The 21500-nt window shown below is 36.5% G+C and overlaps 1 protein-coding gene across 9 annotated transcripts in view; it reads right to left on the bottom strand.

The window, feature by feature from the left end:
* Positions 1-3415: 3415 nt before the first annotated feature.
* Positions 3416-21500, bottom strand: part of dtnbb (dystrobrevin, beta b) — a 62790-nt gene continuing 44705 nt past the window's right edge. For 3 of the 9 annotated variants that reach the window (XM_067455377.1, XM_067455375.1, XM_067455381.1), the window contains 9 exons: positions 13306-13399; positions 12963-13048; positions 12684-12797; positions 11871-11967; positions 11676-11696; positions 9696-9855; positions 9309-9398; positions 9173-9226; positions 3416-4617 (listed from right to left, as the gene is read on the bottom strand). In XM_067455377.1, coding sequence (XP_067311478.1) covers positions 4568-4617; positions 9173-9226; positions 9309-9398; positions 9696-9855; positions 11676-11696; positions 11871-11967; positions 12684-12797; positions 12963-13048; positions 13306-13399 — 766 coding nt within the window. In that variant the 3' untranslated portion in view covers positions 3416-4567. Of the gene's footprint in view, positions 4618-4728; positions 4763-9172; positions 9227-9308; positions 9399-9695; positions 9856-11675; positions 11697-11870; positions 11968-12683; positions 12798-12962; positions 13049-13305; positions 13400-21500 lie in introns of all 9 variants that reach the window. The other 6 variants (XM_067455376.1, XM_067455382.1, XM_067455379.1 and 3 more) reach the window with 4 other exon arrangements.

The following is a 21500-nucleotide window of genomic DNA, read 5'->3' on the forward strand; positions in this document are numbered from 1 at the left end:
GCAGGACATCTCGAATCAATTAGTCTGCTAAACACTTTAATCCGAGTCTGCGATGTACAGTACTTCCGTCTCATTGCTACTTTAAGCTTACACAACAGCATAATACAGTTGACAGTTTTGTTTTAGAGTGCTTCTTTGTTCACAGTAACACACACACACAGTTCCGTTCTTGAAAACACACTTTTTCACATTTGAAAAAAAAGGCTGTGACTTATAGTCATCCGTCCATTCTACTTTTGTGTGCGTGAGTAGGCCTACCGAACATTCAGCTAATGCCATATTAGGAAAATATCTGGATTAAAATTCTAGAAAACATTGTGAAAATTAGACATGTTATTTTACCTTAAAGTTGACATGAAATGGAATTTAATAAAAAAAGTTTTGACCTTGTAATTTTTGTATACATTTTGGATAGGCCTTGGATTTTTGATTTTTTTCTCTTCTGATGAAATGACATGAAATCTCCAGTGATATTCCAGACTTCTCCGGTTATTTTATCCACTGAAACCCTGCCTTTTTTTTTTTTTACAATGGACTGCAAGCTCACATTCCGATCTGCCTCCAGACAATCATGGACAAAACCAAGTCTCAACTGTGTTACTTTTTTCCCTTCTTTCCAATAACTTTCACTTGGATGTTCATTGGAATATGGAAGAAAAGTCGCTACTTCCGTTTAATCAACTGACTTTTTCAGTCAATTAAAATGTCTTATGTCCACTTGTAGCTACACTGTACACAAAAAAATAGGCTATATTTTTTCAACGTTTATTGAAGTAGGCCTATACATTTTACAAGTAGCTACATTAAACAAGAAAACAGAGCCCTGCACAGGCCTCAAATCTAGGCCCTAGCGCGGCCCTAGCCCGGCTCATTTACACTTTCTAGTTTCTAGTTGTAAAAAGGCCATAACTCTAGCAGCTGTGCTGAAGAAACGAGCGCTGCTGCAGGCGCAGACTCTATAACCCTGTACGAGCCAAGTCTTCACAGTCGCGTAAGCTATTATGGTCTCATGTTGTTTCCACCAGCGCAGCACATAGAATTGTTCCTTTTAATTAATAAAACAAATATAAAACGAAGGAGAAGCCTAAAAAGGCTTAAAGCCCAGCCCGCGTTTTAGGTATGATGTGAAAATTGTCCCGAAGCCCGCCCTAGGGGCGTAAAAAAGTCAGTGCCCATCGGGCTCGGGCATAAAGCAGGGCTCTACAAGAAAATACTATTTCAAGGACCATTACATGACAAAAAAAATAAAAACAGAAAACTTTGTTTGTGTTTTGGCCATCCATTTACAGTGTTTTTTTTTTTTGGGGGGGGGGGGGGGTGAAATCTCACAGAAAACTGCTTTAATTGTAGCATACTCTTGCCCCTAATCACAGGGTCCTTTGACAACAGGTCTGAACACACACACACGCACACATTCATTGTCCTTTGAGTTTTTTTCATATACTTTACCCTTTAATAGTTTACAAAAAGACATAGGGGTGGACGTAAACCATTGCAATAAATGATTGTATACAGCAGCAAAACCCTAGAATGAAATAATTAAAGTGTTTGTGACTTCAACTGACAGTTTTGCTTTTTAAAAACAATAAAATCACAAGTTGCTGAAGAACTAAAACCTGATGGTGCAGATTTCGTTTTTGAAATGGTGTTTTGTCTAACATAGGAGGTCCTCCACTGGAGGCCCATCTGTAACATATAAATCCGCAATGATGCTTGAAATTGATTTCAAGCAGGGTTCCTTCCTCTTAAACCGTATTGTATTTCAACCATTTAAGGCACCCCGTTATTAGTTGCCCTCTCTGTGGACTGCTTCAGAAAATTCATAATCAATAAATTGTGGTTTAACACACACAAATACACAGAACAAAGACCTAAAGGACACACTACAGGTTGGCAAACAGTTTGGCACAACTTTTAAAGGCAGAACAATAGAACAATTTTTTTCCCAAAAATCACAGGTAAATAATAACTGCATTCCGACTAAGTCACATACTAAAACTCCTATCTAAGGGCTGACTTGCACATGTGCAGAATTTTTATTTTATACAGCACTTTATACAGTACATCTAGGCACACACCTACATCAGAAGATTGCATTCATATTTGTAGCAAATGTTGGAACATAATTGAACTTTCAAACTTGCCATCTGAGAATATTTCCTACGCTGTCATTCAAGCTGTATTGTTTCTAGTAAATTTAAACAATGACAGTAAATTCCCAACTATATTTTATGTTCCTTTCATTGAAACACAGAACAAGCATTATGATCATGTAAAAATCCACCTTGAAAGCAAATATATAAGATTTCACCCACTATAACAGAAGCGACACTTCCATTTCCAATGTAAAACATTGAATGAGACCTCACTGTTCATATTGTAGCCATTCAAAAGACCTCCTTATGCAGAATTACAAGCGTTTAAAAAAAGGATTGAATCATTACACCCACAGATCCTCATAAATGTCAAAGAATCTTAATATTCTACACCAAATCTCACTTTGCTCAATGGATTTATCTAATTTACCATTCAAAATGTTAGCAGTCACAAATAAAATGTTTTTTTTAAATAATGGTAATTATTATTTCTTATTTAAAACCAATCAAACATAAAAACAGAGCACAGGTATAATAAAATCACATACGTATAATAATTAGAGAAATGTAATTATTGAACCTGAATTCTTTCTGATTCAAGTACAGTAAGTCAAACTGTCTTCCTCACGACAATAAAGCTTTAGAGTCTAAGCATATCCTCTTTTTAACACTACGTTTCCACGCCCAAAGTGCAATATATGGAAATCATAATTATGAGATAAAAAGTCAACATTATGACATACAAATATGTCATATTTATGATTTTCTAAATAATAATTGTAAACATTGTATCTCCTAATTATAACATATATTGATTTATTTTAATGTCAATTGTGACTTTTGTCATAATTATGACACTTTATCTCATATTTGTGACTATAATTATAACTTTTCATGATTTCTTTTGACTTTATGGCTTCATAATCAACTTTTGACTTTAATATCATAATTCGTTTTTTTGTTATAAATACTTTTTCTTTTTCATCTCATAATTTATCTTATAATCGTGATTTATGTCATAATTTCAGCTTTTATGTCAAACCTTTGACTCTTTCATATTATAATTTAGTTTTGTTATAATTATGACATTTTAAGTGCATAATTTTTTGTTTATCTGTTTTGACTTTCTGTCATAATTTGACTTAACTCATAATTTCGACTTTTTATCTCATGATTAGGACATGTCATATTTTTGGCTTTAATGACTTTTATATTATAATTTTGTTTTGATGTTTTATATATATATATATATATATATAAATATATATATATATATATATATATATATATATATATATATATATATATATATATATATATATATATATATATATATAATTTTCTGAATTATGACTTTTGATCTAAAATTCAACTTTTGTCATAGTTATGACTTTTATCTCACAATTTGGACTTTTTATGCATCTCATTATGATTTACCAATGCATTTTTCTTCTGTGGCAGAAATGGGCCATACAATACAGTTCCTGTTTACCACCCTCAGCCATTCCATAAAGTTTTTATGACCTGTGCTAATCTTTGACACTTGACCTCTGGGGGGGTCAAAGTAAATTCCATCAATTTGTTCACAAGCATTGCTACCGTGTTCCTCTCTCAACAGTCCCTGAGCACTTGTTTCATTTATTTCACACAAATATACACAATAACTGAACTCAATAAAGCTTTTGAAGTAACTTTTACAGAGAGACGTGTGCACTCAAAAATGGCTGGCTAAGCTGGTTTATGGATATACGGAATCTATCCGCATTCCATTAAAGTCCCTTTATGCTCTCCAGAAATACAGAGAGATACAAATGTGATACTCTAAACTAAGAAGCGCTAAAACAACGGCCACAACGACGGGCTAAACTTAACACAGTAGCAGAAATCCCAGACAAACGACGAGACGTCCCTGATATATGGTGGTCCTGATGCGTGTGATGCAGAAGCAGCAGTTTGATGATCAGAAGACTACAAGGAGCGACGGAGCAGGCATAAATGTCACATGCAGAGCGAATACGAGCCCTCTCCACCTATCCAGCAGAGCCACTCCATGCATTAAAACACAAAAAATCATCACTAGTTATACAAAAAAGCTTCCTGTGTGGGGAACATCTGGAAAAATAGCTACAGCTTAGATCAATTTGAGTGACTTCATGAAGATGCACAGTGCGTTCGTTTCAGAGAGTAGTAAACACAAATTCATAAAGGTTTTTTAAGAAAGCACAAACAAGCCATTCTCATGGGAAACATGATAACAATGGGTTTATACAGATAGACATAGAGCTATATTTATATATATATATATATATATATATATACTGTATATATTTATATACTTCCTAATAAATACAACTTGCTCTGTGCAAGATGTGATGAAGAGTTTGTTTCACATAGTGAAACCCAGTTTGGGAAGAGCATGCATTTGTGCGAATGCCAGGGAGGTTTTGATGTCGCTGGTTCTTTCCTGGGGATTAGAATGAAGGGGTGGATTGCCTTTTCCCAGAATGCTTCAGCGATGACACTGGACAAAACACAAATTTAAGGTTAGGGGGTCATGACGGCGCCACAGCACATGGCACATTAAACTTTGGCATTCAGGGTAAGACTAGTCAATGTTCTCAATTATACTTACATGTAATATTCTATATTCTTTTACTCTGACTCAGCTAGAAGAAAGAAAAGAGGCCTTAATCAAACCAAGAAACTACTGACAACTAATGATTCTATAGGCTGGAAATTGTGGCCGTTTAAATAATTAGGGATGCACCGATATAAAAAATCCGATAAGCCAGTTATTTCTTTACACTTTTTTGTCTGATAATAAGACTATTTTTTCGACTTTGTCTAAATTAAAAAAATAAAAATCTCAAGCTCAGCAAGGCTGCATTTATTTGATCAAAAATAGAGTAAAACAGTAGTATTGTGAAATATTCTATTTTAAAGGGGTCATGAACTGGCTTTAAAAAAAAATTATACTGTTGTCTGAGGTCAACTTATTACATTTGCGTCGTTTTTACATGCAAAGACATCATAACGAATAGATAATAGATTATTTTCTACACTGGTTTTCAGGCTCTCTCCTGCACACTTGGTTTTTATGGGCAATGCCGCACTCAAGACTTGGAAGGAAACGCCTACAGCTAGGATTGGATAACAGTTTTGAATATTATAAAGCGTTTCAACTCCCCCGTCAGTAAACGTGGGGAATTGATTGGAATGTGGAAAAATGGCAACTGGAATGATTCGTCCATACCGAATCGCAGGACAATGAACCAAGAACACCTTAAATTGGAAGGATGTTGCAGCCTGTTGACAGCTTGGTAAGTTATCCTTAATTAGGTTTATTTTCTAATGTATCTGTTTTTTCCTAATTTTATATTAAAGTGTAACTGAAAACAATCTGTACCAATGCAATACTATCACATACACTCACCTAAAGTATTATTAGGAACACCTGTTCAATTTATCATTAATGCAATTATCTAATCAACCAATCACATGGCAGTTGCTTCAATACATTTAGGGGTGTGATCCTGGTCAAGACAATCTCCTGAACTCCAAACTGAATGTCAGAATTGGAAAGAAAGGGGATTTAAGCAATTTTGAGCATGGCATGGTTGTTGTTGCCAAACGGGCCGGTCTGAGTATTTCATAATCTGCTCAATTACTGGGATTTTCACCCACAGCCATTTCTATGGTTTACAAAGAATGGTGTGAAAAGGGAAAAACATCAGTATGCGGCAGTCCTGTGGACGAAAATGCCTTGTTGATGCTAGAGGTCAGAGGAGAATGGGCTGACTGATTCAAGCTGATAGAAGAGCAACTTTGACTGAAATAACCACTCGTTACAACTGAAGTATGCAGCAAAGCATTTGTGAAGCCACAACATGCACAACCTTGAGGTGGAGGGGTTACAACAGCAGAAGACCCCACCGGGTACCACTCATCTCCACTACAAATAGGAAAAAGAGGCTACAATTTGCACAAGCTCACCAAAATTGGAAAGTTGAAGACTGGAAAAATGTTGCCTGGTCTGATTAGTCTCGATTTCTGTTGAGACATTCAGATGGTAGAGTCAGAATCTGGCTTAAACAGAATGAGAACATGGATCCATCATGCCTTGTTATCACTGTGCAGGCTGGTGGTGGTGGTGTAATGGTGTGGGGGATGTTTTCTTGGCACTCTTTAGGCCCCTTAGTGCCAATCGAGCATCGGTTAAATGCCACGGCCTACCTGACCATTGTTTCTGACCCTTTCTGACCATGATTTCCCCATCCTCTGATGGCTACTTCCAGCAGGATAATGCACCATGTCACAAAGCTTGAATCATTTCATATTGGTTTCTTGAACATGACAATGAGTTCACTGTACTAAAATGGCCCCCGCAGTCAACAAATCTCAACCCAATAGAGCATCTTTGGGATGCGGTGGAACGGGAGCTTCGTGCCCTGGATGTCAATCCCACAAATCTCCATCAACTGCAAGATGCTATCCTATCAATATGGGCCAACATTTCTAAAGAATGCTTTCAGCACCTTGTTGAATCAATGCCACGTAGAATTAAGTCAGTTCTGAAGGCGAAAGGGAGTCAAACACAGTATTAGTATGGTGTTCCTAATAATCCTTTTGGTCAGGGGTGGACAAAGTACACAACTTTATTACTGTTAAATAGAAAAAGTAACAGTACTACTGGTCAAATATTACTCCGTTACAAGTGAAAGTTTTAAAAAATGATTTTTTACTTAAGTAAAAGTACAGAAGTATATGTTTTCAAAAGTACTTAAGTATCAAAACGACATACTAGCATACATCTGACATACTAGCATGCGACTACCCTAAACTAATTTAAACTTGTATAAAAAGTTACAAAGCTCTTTACAAAGCTGCTGTCACTTCAAGGCCGAATACACAGATCCTATACACTGATACACATCTGATATTCTCCCAACTGTTTATGTTAACTTAAGACATAATCACCTTTGTTTATGTGAATACTTGCCAAAATGAACATTTTGACATCCGTCTTCTTCCATTTTGCTATAAACTGATCAGTGTTCATAAATTGCCGGGAAATCATTGAATTTCACGTGATCACGAGTGATTCCTGAAAGGCTTTCTGCAAAAACACCTTTTAAAGAAGGAAAAAAATCATCCACTGACTTTCAAAGCTGCTACAGAAACGACTTTCGACTTTGATAGAAATGTAGTGGAGTAAAAAGTATGATATTTGTCTTTCAGATGTAGTAAAGTAAAAGTCATAAGCTTCCAGAAAATATAATACTCAAGTAAAGTTCAGATACTCAAAAAGCGTACTTAAGTACAGAACTCAAGAGAATGTACTTAGTTACTGTCCACCTCTGCTTTTGGTGAGTGTATAAAAAACATGTTTTACTCTATAAGCGTATTGCACCATTCCTGTAGGATCCAATATAGAAGGCACGGCATTGTATTTTAATCTTAATATGTCTGCAAATCCAGTCTTGACCTGCGTCTTGTTTACAAACGATTCAGTGGCGAAATGAATCCAACAAACATGCAATGTCTTACGCACGTGAGCTGGAACTTTATTAAAAATAAGGTTCACACACTTATTCCTAATATTAGAATCTGAAGGAAGATTATGCAGCGACTGTGTTCTTCCACAACCAGGCACAGTGCAATATCTTACGCCGCATTCACACGGGGCGTAGGCGTTAATGCTTCCCATTTACTTTGAATGGGTGACATCATCCGTTGCCGAACTGAATTGTGGGTTCCGTCGCGGCGCTTCACTCGCGTTGCAAGCGGCAGAAGTTGAAGAATTCTCAACTTTTCAAGCGCCAGCGCAGGCGTCATCCAATCAGATCGCCGTATGCAAATATCCTACAGCAGACGCTAGCCAATTGCGTTCATTACAGCTCCGTGAACCATCCAGACCATAGACCGTTAAAAATCCATATGCAACTCCCGGACCACTACATGATATTCTTCCCGCTGTCGGCGCTTTTTTAGGATTTAATGTACTTAACAGCTTCGTGCACCTGTGCAGTGCGCTGACAACAACTACACGGGCAATCGCACTCACACACAACCAAATCGGCATCCATTTCGTCTTACAGACTAGCTGTCATAAAAAGGTGCTTTTTTGTGTTGTGTTTTGGTCCAAGCGGCAAGTTAATGTGATTGGCTGTTGTCACTATGACGATTGCGTCAGCACCCAGCTTCAGCCACGCCCTCCGTCAAGCGTTAACGCCTACGCCCCGTGTGAATGCGGCGTTACTCTCTTCAGCATGTTTATCGCTCAGTAGCGCGATCCGTTTAGCTCCGCGAGTCGGTGGGTGGGGCAACAAAAGCAGGCGTACATTTTCTTATGTTGAGGCACCGTTTCAGCATACGATGACATCAAGGGTTGACATATTCTGAGATTTTCTGGGCCTGGTGTCAATAAAAGCGTTTCTTTGACTAACAAGGAAGTTTTCTGAAAGGATATTCTTATATCACGATTAACTTTTATAGATCAAAGGCTCAAGGGAAAGTTGATTTCTCAATTCATCACCCCTTTAATATATTTTAAAACGTAATATTGGTAAACGCAGAATTTTCAACTTCATTACCCTATTCTTCATTGTCACATGGTCCTGAAGAAATCATTCTAATATGATGATTTGGTGCTCAAGAAACATTTATCAATATTATCATAAAAACAGTTATGCTGCTTAATAATTTTGTGGAAATCATGATACATATATCTTTCCGTTTTTTTTTTGAACAGCATTTTTTTTTCTTTATATTATATTTATTACATTTATTAATTACTATTTTTTTATTATTTTAACATTTTAAATGTTTGTCATTTTTGATCAATTGAATGCGTCCTTGCTGGATAAAAGTATACATTTCTTTTGAAAATTGAATTTCCAATATCGGCTGATATTTTGCCGATATATCGTGCATCCCTATAAATAATAGCTTGGTAGTTTATGAAAGGCAAATGGACTTTGGACTTTACCGTTTTAATAATTATATCAGTTGTTATTCTAAGAGAACATAAGTAAAGGAGTATGGGTAAAATGGCAAACATGGCCTTTGGGACTCACCCTTCTCCCTTCCATTTCGCATGTTCTCCTCTTCCTCCTCCAGACCGTCATCCACTGTGAGATTTACAAATGCTACAGTTACCACTAAAATCATGAAGTAGGAACTTAGAAGACAGAAGTGAGTGTATGAGAATACCTGAGTGAAGTTCTTTCACTAGTGACGACATAGTGTTTGTGATTGAGTCTGCAGCCACCAAAAGATCATTACGGAGATTTCTTGGTACACCTATATGAAAGAAGATTGTTTTCAGATCACAATACCCAAAGCTGAAAAGGAATATATATCAACCCAAAATTAGGCAATTCAAAATGTCAGTCTATTCCTCACTCTAGCGCTATCATGCGGCATTAGAGGACTTGAAATATAGTCAATAATAGTTGTATAAGAATACTTTTATGGTTCATCTTGTCCTTAAAAATGGAAAATCCTTTGACATTCTTCTAAAGATCTCCTATACATCTCCTAAACGTCTCCTTTTGTGTGGATGATGATGCATGTCAATAGAAATCTTCAGACTCTCACCCTGAGAGAAGGCATCCAGCACATCATCTCCGACCCCTGCCAGGCAGTCCTGCGGTGTGTGTGTGGGGGTTGAGCCGGCCGAGGTGGATCGGATGGGCATAGGCATGGTGCAACTGGCACTGTGGCTGGGTGATGAGTGGGGCGAAGTCCCCGTCTGAGACTGCAGGAGGAGAATGCAAGAATTACACAAGATGTTTAACAACCCGAACCTCCATTGGTCCCTCGCTCCCCAAGAAAAGCTCATAAAAAGCTACTATTAGACATAGCTACTATAGACATGGCTATAGATATCTGAGCTCTTTCCTTAGGTTGTGCATGTAGGGCATTCTCCATGCATCTTTGGCGTGAGATCTCACTGAGCAGCATGCAAGAGCCATTAGAGGAGCAAAAGGCTGGTAGAATAGGGCTGCACTGTCCCACAGATTGATGCTGGGCCCAAGGCCTGTGGCCCACTGCCAGGCAGCAGATGGCTGGCCAGACTGCAGTCACATTAGACGTGAGGTGCTTAGCCTTGATGAAAGGAGAGCAGGTCTCTGATATTTGGCAGGGAGACATGCGGCTCGTGGTCCCTCCCTGGGTCACAGGAACAAAGCAGCAGGACGACTAGAAATGGGAGCTTCATGTCCTCTTTATGAGGAGCAGACGTGATAGAGATCGCCCAGAGAGACAGTCTGCGATAAGCTTAAGAGTTATCCATGCTTTATTCTCATTAGGCAACTTTCACTTATCTATCAATTTGTAGTAGTAAAGTATTGAACAGTCCCTGTTAAAGAAATTACAAGTCTGTGATCATTTACTCGTCCTCATGTCATTGCAAACCTATATGACATACTTTGTTTTGTGGAACACAATGGACTGACATGCCAAAAAAGACAAAAAGAGTATGAAAGCTCTGTCCGATAATTATTTGTATGATATAGCCAAATACAGAATGTCTGATAGTAAAATTCTATACTCTTTTGTATAAATACATTTTATTATTTTAAATGCTGCAAGTGAATTTAGGCATCACAGCATTCAAATCTATAGTCTTAAATATACATATTTGTTTCGAGATTTTTTTTAAATAGTACAAAATTACAAGATTGTAAACATTTTTTTGTAGTGAATTGAGTAAATATTTTGTAAGTGTTCATTTCAGCAATTTTATATACATTTATTTTACACAAAGTAAATTGTATAATATAAATCGTATTATAATATCTAATCTAATCTAATCTAATCTAATCCAATACAATATAATATAATATAATATAATATAATATAATATAATATAATATAATATAATATAATATAATATAATAATTTTAAACACAAAGTTAATTTAGGCTTTATAGCATTATAATATACAGTGTTAAAGATGCATATTTATCTTGATATTTGCTAAGGATTATATTGCAAGATTACATACAATGTAATACAATCAAAAGTCATGCACAAATTCAATATAATATATAATATATAATATAATATAATATAATATAATATAATATAATATAATATAATATAATATAATATAATATAATATAATACTGTATGTATTATAACATACAATATTAAAATGCATTTAAAAGTGTTTAAAAAAAAACTAAGTGAATGTTAGATGATAGTAAAGTCAGATATGAGTCATACAGACTAATTTCTTTTTTGTCCTATTTTCATTCTCCCTGGAGCTTGAAAAAAAATTCCATTCACTTTCACTGTATGGAAAAGAGCACATTGAACATTCTGCCTAATATCTGCTTTTGTGTTCCATGGAAGAAAGAAAATCGGGGTGAGTAAATGATGACAGAAGATTTTCTTTCTGTCAGTGATCTGCTCTGTTTTCAGCGTTGTTCAGCCCACTAATCTTTTGCCTATCACCTTTATAAAAATGTCTGTGTTTTGCCACGCACAATACATATGTAAGATCAAACTTTTGCAGCTGTGACCCAGTGTGATTACTCCAGAATTGTCGAGCTATATTAAAGGAACACTTACTGCCTGTTTCTGCTCTTCGTCCTGTCAGCCAGAAGATGAGAGATGATAGTGAGTGAAAGCAGACACGCCAGAGACAGAGGTGGTAGAGAAAGAGGTGGAGAGAAAAAAAGTGAGTATAGAATGAGAAAATAAATGATGTTTTCATACATGCCATGGGAAATGAAGAGCCACATTTTTGTTCAACAAGTGTCGTACCTTTAGCAGCCTCATGAGACCTTCCAGCTGGACCATCAGTTCTCTCCTGCTCTCCTGCAGGGCCGACATGCGCCTCTCCAGCTCGTCTTTTCTGTGCCTGAACAAAATGACAAGTAAAATGAAGAAATTAGTCACCAGGTGAATCATAAAAATCAATGACCGCCAAATATATATCTTAAAGGGCACATTCCGCATATGATGGAAAACAGAATTTTCTTTGCTCTTTTGAAATGAAAAGCTCCTTGTACTAACGCAAATCTCCCACCACAACCAACTCATAGAATTCATAATAACTAAGTGGAAAAAAAGGCTCATGGTAAAACAGTATTGACTCCAAAAATGAAGACAGAGGATGCATATACTATTCTTAAAGGTACAGTAGCAACATTTTAAAGCTAAAAAAGACAGTGGAAAATGGTCATGTAAAACTAAATTACAAAAACTTTATTGACCAATGTAATAAAATGCAACATGTCTTTTAAATCTGTTCAGAAAGGCACATAATGTGGCTAAATCTCCATTAAACCAAAACAAAAGGGGGAAAAGGCACATCATGAAAATGTGCCCATTTATTCATCTCATGAGACTAACATATTATTAAGAAAAATAATGTAATTTGGCTCCTACATGCCCTCTAGTGCCCGTAAAAGGAACTCCTTTTAAATGACTTTATCAATGAGTACAGGGAGCAAAATCCCATCCAGTCCATTTAAAATCGGTTATGTTCCCAACAATCTCAAATGCTCTAGTTTGAACTATATCCATTCCTTTTTTTTCGTGAAATGCACGTATTAAGCCTTTGTGTTGGTATACCGTAGCAGTCGCAGCTCTGCCAGTAGAGTGGGGTTCTGCTGGGCTTTTTCAGGGGTGGGTTGAGAAGCCTGTTCATGCTCCAGACGCAGACGCTGGATTTCTTGCAGGATCTCCCTACATACACACGGCACACAAAACAAGAATGAACTTCAATGGCACCTACTGAATGCACTCAAATATATACACTGTAAATAAATACAGTGTAAAAGCTCTAACTTATTGTAGGAATGTAGTGATTGCTAAAAACAGATCTGTTCATCTAACCGCTCAAAAACCCACCTGTTTTTATTCTCTAATTCTGCGATGAGCTGCCTCTGTTGCTTATTAGCATCAAAGTTGAAACTCAGATCAGTTGGAGGGCATTGCTGAAAGACAAAACAATTAGAGGAGAGCATTACTAATTATGCACAAAACTAATTAGAAAGATGACGTTAAATGAAGAAATCAAACTATGCATGCATAACAGCCAGATTTACACTAAAAGGAATATTACTAAACACGCTGTTGATTTTCAATAAATTCCAAACAATAAAACAAACGCGTCCTCTGAAAACTTTGTTAACAAGACGTCTCCCTCTTGTACCGTATGCTGTAATTTGAGTGTCTGCGGACTGAATCTTACAGTGGAGTTGCTGGCCTCCGCTGCCAGACGAGCTGCATATCGAGCGATAAGACGATGTTCTTCATCCAGTCTGCTGGGACTCTCGAGGGTGCTACTGTCCAGACAGATAGAGAAAATAAGAAGAAATACATACAGCAGGGAGAACAGAGGCAAAGAGAGCGGTGAAGCATGAGACAGATGAGGGCAGATGTGAGGACATTTTTGTGGTAAATTGAGATTTTTTTCAGCACTACATCCTCCCCCCACCGATTTCTTTTTATATATATATATATATATATATACATACACAGTCAGGATAATTTATATTATATTATATTATATTATATTATATTATATTATATTATATTATATTATACACTGTATTATCATTACTACTCTAATCTACAGACCATGATAAATATAATTTATATATAAAACAATATTAACATTATAATATAATTCATATAATATAATAACCATTTTAAACATTGAAAGTGAATTTAGGCTCCATAGCATTATAATGTACAGTGTTACAAATTCATATTTATTTTGAGATGTGCTAAGGATTAATAATAATAATATAATTTAATATAATACACTTTTTACATTTGTTTAATTTTGAGTAATTTTGTAAGTGTTTCAGCCATTTTAAAAACATGTATTATACATAAGTCAAGATATAATATAATGTTTATATAATATATAAATATATGTAATATATTTTTTTGTAAAATTTGAGCACGTTTTAAGCTGAATGGATGTAGAACACAGACGTGCAGTGGATGCATAGGCTCTCGTAGTGTGTCTGGGTCTTGTGTTATAGGGTTTGGCATATGGCTGGAGCAGATGATGGAGCATATGTTTTCCTTCCTCATTAAGTGTTCTACAATTAGGAGTGATCACGTGTGTATATGTGTGAATATGGGTATGTTCTGGCAGTTACCACACAAACACATAGATACACACACACACACACACACACACACACACACACACACACACACACACACACACACACACACACACACACGCGTTTATCAAAATGCACAAACCACATTCATCAATCAAATGTAAACAAAAATATATAAGTCTGATAATACAACAGGATTCTAAATGACCTGCTCCATGCGGCTGTGTCAGTCCCTGTGGCCCCTCCGCTGTGGCCTGCCTGATCTCTCACAGTCTCAGTGGAGTGATTCATTAAGAGGGTTGTTTCGATGCCAGACGTCTCACAGACAGACATGATGTTAATAATAATCAGTGTCACGCTAAGACTGATCCACTGGAATCCACTTATGGATATGGCACCCGAATGTTAGCACCTTATATTGACAACAAGTTGTGGCTACTAAGTAATTTGTCCTCATTAAAAAGCTTTACACAAAAGACATGAAGAGCGCTTTTGACAAATATGTTTAAAGTGATGTGCACTCATTTGAGATAAATACCCATGTATATCAATAGACTAGAATACAAAACCTCAATGGGTGGAAAATACGATCTGTGAATAACTGTTCTAAGAAAAACAATCTTCCTCAAATCCTTTACTATGCCCCTGAAAACTTGATAATAATCAACTCTAAATATTTTAATAAAATGATTAAAAATATAATAGTTATCAATTGTATTAAATATATAAATTAGTTTATTAATTAATTGTTTTAAATGATTAAAACAACAACAAAAACAACAATGTTATTAACATTATAACATTACATGCAACATTGTAACTATATGCAATTATTTTATTACAAATATTAAAATGTAACTAATATTAATAGTTAATATTATTATTATTTGCTTTTCCAGTACTCATAAAGCTGCATGTAAACACATATAATAAACTTATATACGTTATATATTTCAAATAAAGGCTGTTCTTTTCTCAACAATGAATGCTGAAAAGAAATGAATCATGGTTTCCACCAAATAAGCAGCACAACTATTTTCTACATTGATAATAATAATAAACATTTTTTAAACACACACAAAAAAACTAGCCCACCACACAATATAATAATGAACCCAATGAAAATTTTATAGAGAGAACATAACAATAGTCCCATGTGTGTGATCCACCTGCCCCACAATGGAGCATTAAAGATTGGTGGAACATAGCTTCCATACTGATTCTTTACAATGCAAAAAAAGGGAACATACTGTCAAAATCTAAATCCAGGCTTATTCATTATTAACCAACAATTTACTTCATACAGTTATTAGTTTGTAAAAAGAATAGTGTATATTGAAAAGTCATAAAAGTCTTAAAGGCACATTAAATTCTAAGGGCCCTATCATACACTACAATATGGCGCCAGGTGTTTTTTGCTAGTTTCAGCCCAGTTATTACAGTTATCATTTTCAAGTCCAGTGCCACGTTGTTTAAATAGCAAATGCATTTGTGCCCATATTTGCACCCATGAAAACGTTGTGTGTTTCCTTTCTGCGCTTTTGACAAATATGTTTAAAGTGATGTGCACTCATTTGAGATAAATACCCATGTATATCAATAGACTAGAATACAAAACCTCAATGGGTGGAAAATACGATCTGTGAATAACTGTTCTAAGAAAAACAATCTTCCTCAAATCCTTTACTATGCCCCTGAAAACTTGATAATAATCAATTCTAAAAATGTTAATAAAATGGACGCCGTTATCGTGATACTGTCAACACCGGAAAAAATGTCAGAGAGAAAAATAGGCTAATCAAATACATCAGTCACCTAAAATAATAAGCCAACAATACAAATAAACGAACACTGTCGGCTTACTAACTATAGCTACTGCAAAATGATTTTTGAACATACACGCAAGAACAGAATGTGGCTGAGTGATGACAGTTTCATTACCGCGCGTCTTTTCACCAAAATCCAACCACAAAGGCTGAATGTTCTCTCTTTTCTCTGTCTTGTGGACGGGAGGCAAAAAACACAATGCGCGTACACTACCGCCCAGCAGCACACAAACATGCCAAATTGAAAAAATTAAAGGATTACAATGTAAAAGATTATTATATTGTACATAAAGATAAAAATGCCTATATGTCATAATGGATAGTCAGTCATTATATGTATAAGAATTACCTATTTGCAGAAATGAATTAAATTGGCTACTTATGTAACCAGACATGGCAATACACACGTACATAATCAACTGACTCGTCAGGTTGAGTGTGTCTCATCATGTCAAAAGTGAATCCGCATTGGTGCAAGCACATCTGGCTTTTAAAGGGAATGGGAGATTCACTCTGATTGGTTTATTTCCACGTTATGCCAAAAACACACCCATGACCCTTTTAAACCATGCACCGGGCACGTTGACCTTTTTTCCTGTCATTAAACTAGCAAAAGTGGGCGTAGATCATTAAAATAGGGCCCCACGGGTCAAAGAGAGGGTAGACAACAGCCATGAAATGGCCATGAATTATGAAACCATAATACTGTACATTCTAAATTACCTGAAGGAAAACAAATTTAAAAGTACACCCTGACCCCTTCAAATACAAAAGTCGATAAAGGACATGGAGAACCTATCAGCACTCTCTGTAGGGCTTGACTGAGAGGTGGAGTCTATGATTTCATATCCAGTGGCAGGTGGTCAATACTCACTTAACTTCAAATTAAAAACTCATTCGGAGCCAATGGAAAATGATATTTCTGTTCTGGCAGCAAGACTGGCCATGACCCAGCAGACGATAAATTCTACGCAAGGCCACTTGTCCTTGAATGCCCAACCCGATAAATGAGCGTGTGCTGGAGAGGGTGCACTGTCAGCAGAGAAACTTGCGCTTATTGTCCTGACTACAGCTTTGATGTGTCTACAAGGCCATGCAATTACACCCAAACTGAGCTAGAGAGAGAAGGACAAACTTCTTATGGAGGTTCAAGGCCCAAAAAGTTCCACACTGAATCTTGGTGTCGATGTTTTGAGAAGTAAGAGAGATCAAGGGCTGTTATTGCACTTTTGTACATTTTCAACTTTATTTAGTGTGTATTGATGCTCTCTGAGAATGAAAAAGACCTGCAGAGTAACAAAGCAAAGTTCACTCAAGTCAATTCTTCTCCATTTCAGTAAGCACTCTTCTGAACTCCCTGAAACACCTCGATTGTGGTCTCAAGTTTTCTTCCGGGAATGTACACATCACAATATTCCTCATTTAATAACTTCCCGCCCTGTCACCGTGTCAAAGAAACTGTTTTTCCACCCTGATCTAATGTGGTTGTGGAAAGGGCATGCCATTTCTGAAACAAGTTGCTGACCAAACACAACACAATGAACCAGCTAACCAATCAAAGCACACTGTGCTTTTCGTAAGAAGGGGCTACATAGTAGACACACTCTAGCGGCAGCAAATCTAATCTGCCGCGATTGTCGTCTAGCAATTCTCAACACCCTTCTGAGCTGTAAAAACCAAACTCTGATCCGGCCAATCACATGGTGTATAGAGTCGGTGGGCGGGGCTTAACATAATGACAGCAGAGTTGCGCTTGCGTGCTTCTAGTAAAAACAGAAGCTGGCGAACGGCGGTCTTTCGAATCAGCTCTGACCGTGACTTTGGAAGACTTGGAGTTAAGCTTTTCTCTGAGATAAGAACAAAGAACCGCACTGAAGTCATTCTTTAGAAGGGAAGATGTGTTCTGAGTTTTGCCGACCAAATACGGTGAAAGTTTTCTTCACATCTTCACATGTTTACTAGCTTCAACTAGCTCCGCTTCACATTGCTCTGGTTGGTTGTAGCTCTATCCTATTGTGCGCAAAGGGAGTTTGAAAGACAACTGTTTATCCCTCCCTTCGGATTGAGCCCTGTCAATGGTGAGTTTCCAGACCAAACATCTTGATGTGGGTCTGGCTTGTCAGGCTATAGCTACGTGGAACTAAACAATGTTACTGACAGACTGGGAAGAGAGGTGCTACAAATATGTTAACAAAATATGTGAAAAATCAAGCATTAAAACCTATTCTAGAATTCCTCAAAAACTAAATCAAAACTGCACAATAGGTCCCCTTCAAAACTATTTGCCAGCCTTTGATATAAAAATATGTGTGTGCTGCTCCAGAGAGGGCTCAAACCATGGTCGATGACTTGAGAAGTGGATGTGCTAACAAGGAATCTAAAGATCACAGTCTATATCTTCAGCCGCCAGCGCTCTCTTGAGATTAGGGGAGCTACACAGCTCTCACGAGATGGCCTCCATCCCATGTGCTAAAAGTAATATAATAAAACAATTTAAAAATGAGAAATCATAGTGATAAGTTTGTGGGAAACTGTAACACTAGCATAACATTTAGTGACATATGAAGGCCAAGTATGGTAACCCATACTCAAATTTAACCAGCTTACTTGCAAAGGAAAAAAAAAAGATTTGATATTAATGATAATGAATCATTTTCAATCTTATACAATAGTAATTATTTAGCTGTTTTTTTATAATATGCATTATTTATAATATGCATTTTTAAATTAAGTCTACATTATAAAGTTTTGAAATCGTAGAACCCTTACATGCATGAAATTCTTAACATGTCCAAACTAGTTCAGAACTGTCGTTAATGAAATACCATTCATTACATATTTTAAGCATTTGTTCTTGAGACATTTTTTGTGCAAAGAAAAACTTCTGCCGTTATTTTTCTCATGCACAGAGAAAAGGGGTTTGAACATATGTTACTCTCTCTCTGTCTTCTAGTGATGTTAAAAGTTTTGATTCATCTTTACCAACTATCAGTTAAAAGTCACGGGTCAGTAAGATTTTAAGATATTCAATTGATCAAAACTGACATTATGGCTGCGTCCGAAACCTGGAAAATGCCGCCTTCGGAGGACACATTTCAAGGCAGGAAGGTATCAAGCAATGTCCGAATCTAATGTTTGCTTCACTTTCTGTCTCCTGAGATACCTTCATCGATTTTTGAAGGTATTTTTGAAGGTCGATTTTTGAAGGTAGCATCCTTCGTTGCCTTTGGTATCCCACAATCCTGTGCTTTCCATTCAGTGACAGTCGAGCTTGGAAAATAAGATGGCGTCCGAAAGTTGCATTTTGCTGGTCAGTTTGTGAGTAAATGTATGTTTTCAACCAATATTTTCCACTTGTGATGTCATTTCTAGCGAGAAAGTACTAATGTAGTAATTTAATATGCTTTTAGTTCTCACCAAAGCTCGCTTTATTTTGCTGTCCATCATTAAACTGTTACACTGCCTTAGAAGTCTGTCCGAAATCATGTTAGGTGCCTTCATGCACAAAACGCTACCTTTTACAAGCCATTGCCTGATTAGGCAGCGAGGCAACGAGTCAGCCCATGTCATTGAACGCTCGACAGCACCTCCTCCTGGTTTCACCAGATCCCTCTTTCCTGCGTATTAGGACAGCATTTCTCCTTATTAACCTCATTATCATTTCATCTTTATCACATGTGGACCCTCAGCTCACCCTTATCTGGACTGCTGTTCTTTGTTCATTTGTGAAGACTTGATTTACTATACGCTGTCTCTAGCTTATTTCTTGTGTTTGCTCTTGTGTTTTTGACTTGGACTCTGATATCGTTTTTGTACCTAAGCCGCCTGCCTCTGACCTATGCCTGTTTGACTTACGTTTCTTGGATTGCCCTTATTATATGCTGTTTGAACTGTATGTCTGCATTCCTCTGCTGGCTCACCTGTGTTAATAAATTACTGCAGATGGATCTAAAAGCCTCAGTCGCTTCATCACACATAAAGACTTTTACATTGACATCTGTTACAAAAAATATTTACAAAAAATACATTGTTACAAAAAAAAAAAATATATATATATATATATATATATATATATATATATATATATATATATATATATATATATATATATATATATATAATAAATGCTGTTCTTTTGAACTTTCATGGAGAACATTTTCCCCCCACAAAATGTTTAATAAAACACAACATTTATTACACAACATTTTTCAACATTGACAGCAAATAATTCTATTACATTGCTTTCTTAAAACTCATGTGACACTGAAAACTGAAGAAAATTCAGCTTTGCCTAAAATGGATTATATAATATATTATGAAAAACAAGAATTAATTTAAAGTTGCAATATTCCACAAAATAATACTTTACTGTATAACTGATCAAATATCTTTGGTGAGCATAAGAGACTTACTGTGGAACAAAATAGGGGTAACACTTTAGTTTAGAGTCCAATTCATCACTATCACTTATTAGTAGTATGCAACTATGCATATTCGGATATTGGGTGTTTATTAGTACTTGCAAAGCACATATTAATGCCTTATCCTGCATGACCATTCTGCATCCCTTACCCAATACCTAAACTTAAAAACTGCCTTACTAACTATTAATAAGCAATAATTAGGAGATTGTTGAGGCAAAAGTCGTAATTAATAGTTAAAGGGTTACTTCAGCGATTAGCATATGGCTTTGTATCAGTAGAAACCCTGGAGTATATTCAAATTATTGTGCTTTCCCCCCTCATATCCCCCTGAGACAAGAGATTTATGCATTTTATTTCTAGAAAAATTCCTCCTATGATGCAAATTGACGATTTTTGCATCATAGGAGGAATGTTTGCCCAAAGGCTAAACACTACAGCCAGCAGAGGGAGCCATTTCCGCATGTTTTGAACTCGAGCATGGGGGATGGGAGGTAACACTCAGCTTGCAGGGAGAGCTCAGCTGGCAGGCACTCATTTAAACGGAGCTATGGTGTGCAATGTAAGTCTTTTAACTTCTCAAATTAATTTCTATGAAAGTTAAGCTTGTAAAGGCATGAACTGAAGCGCGCCAGACTGAACTCGCGTTGTGAATGTATGCCGCGAGTGTTGTCGCGATTACCTCAGCTCTCATCACTCCTGCAGTTAGTGCTCAGTGCTGTGATACTCGCGCGGTGACTCACTCATATTGAACAGACACGTTCAGTTTTTAATTGTAGTGTCTTCTCTAACTCAGTCACTGTAATCAAGTTGGTGGCGTTGGGGAATGGCACAGGGCAGCGAAGCATTCTGGGAATTGTAGTCTTTCATCCCCATGGGACAAAAATACATTTTCTGTCTTTTCTCAGTCTAGAAGGCACCAAATTCAAAAATAATTTCACATTTCTACTGCATTGATGACCCAGTTTAAATACAGATTCATCTTCCCAGCGCTGAAGTACCCCTTTAATAGTGTGAATTTGACCCTAATCTAAATTGTGACCACAACAGGTAGAATCG

The sequence above is a fragment of the Pseudorasbora parva genome, chromosome 10, assembly GCF_024679245.1.
Source record: "Pseudorasbora parva isolate DD20220531a chromosome 10, ASM2467924v1, whole genome shotgun sequence".
Lineage (NCBI taxonomy): Eukaryota > Metazoa > Chordata > Actinopteri > Cypriniformes > Gobionidae > Pseudorasbora > Pseudorasbora parva.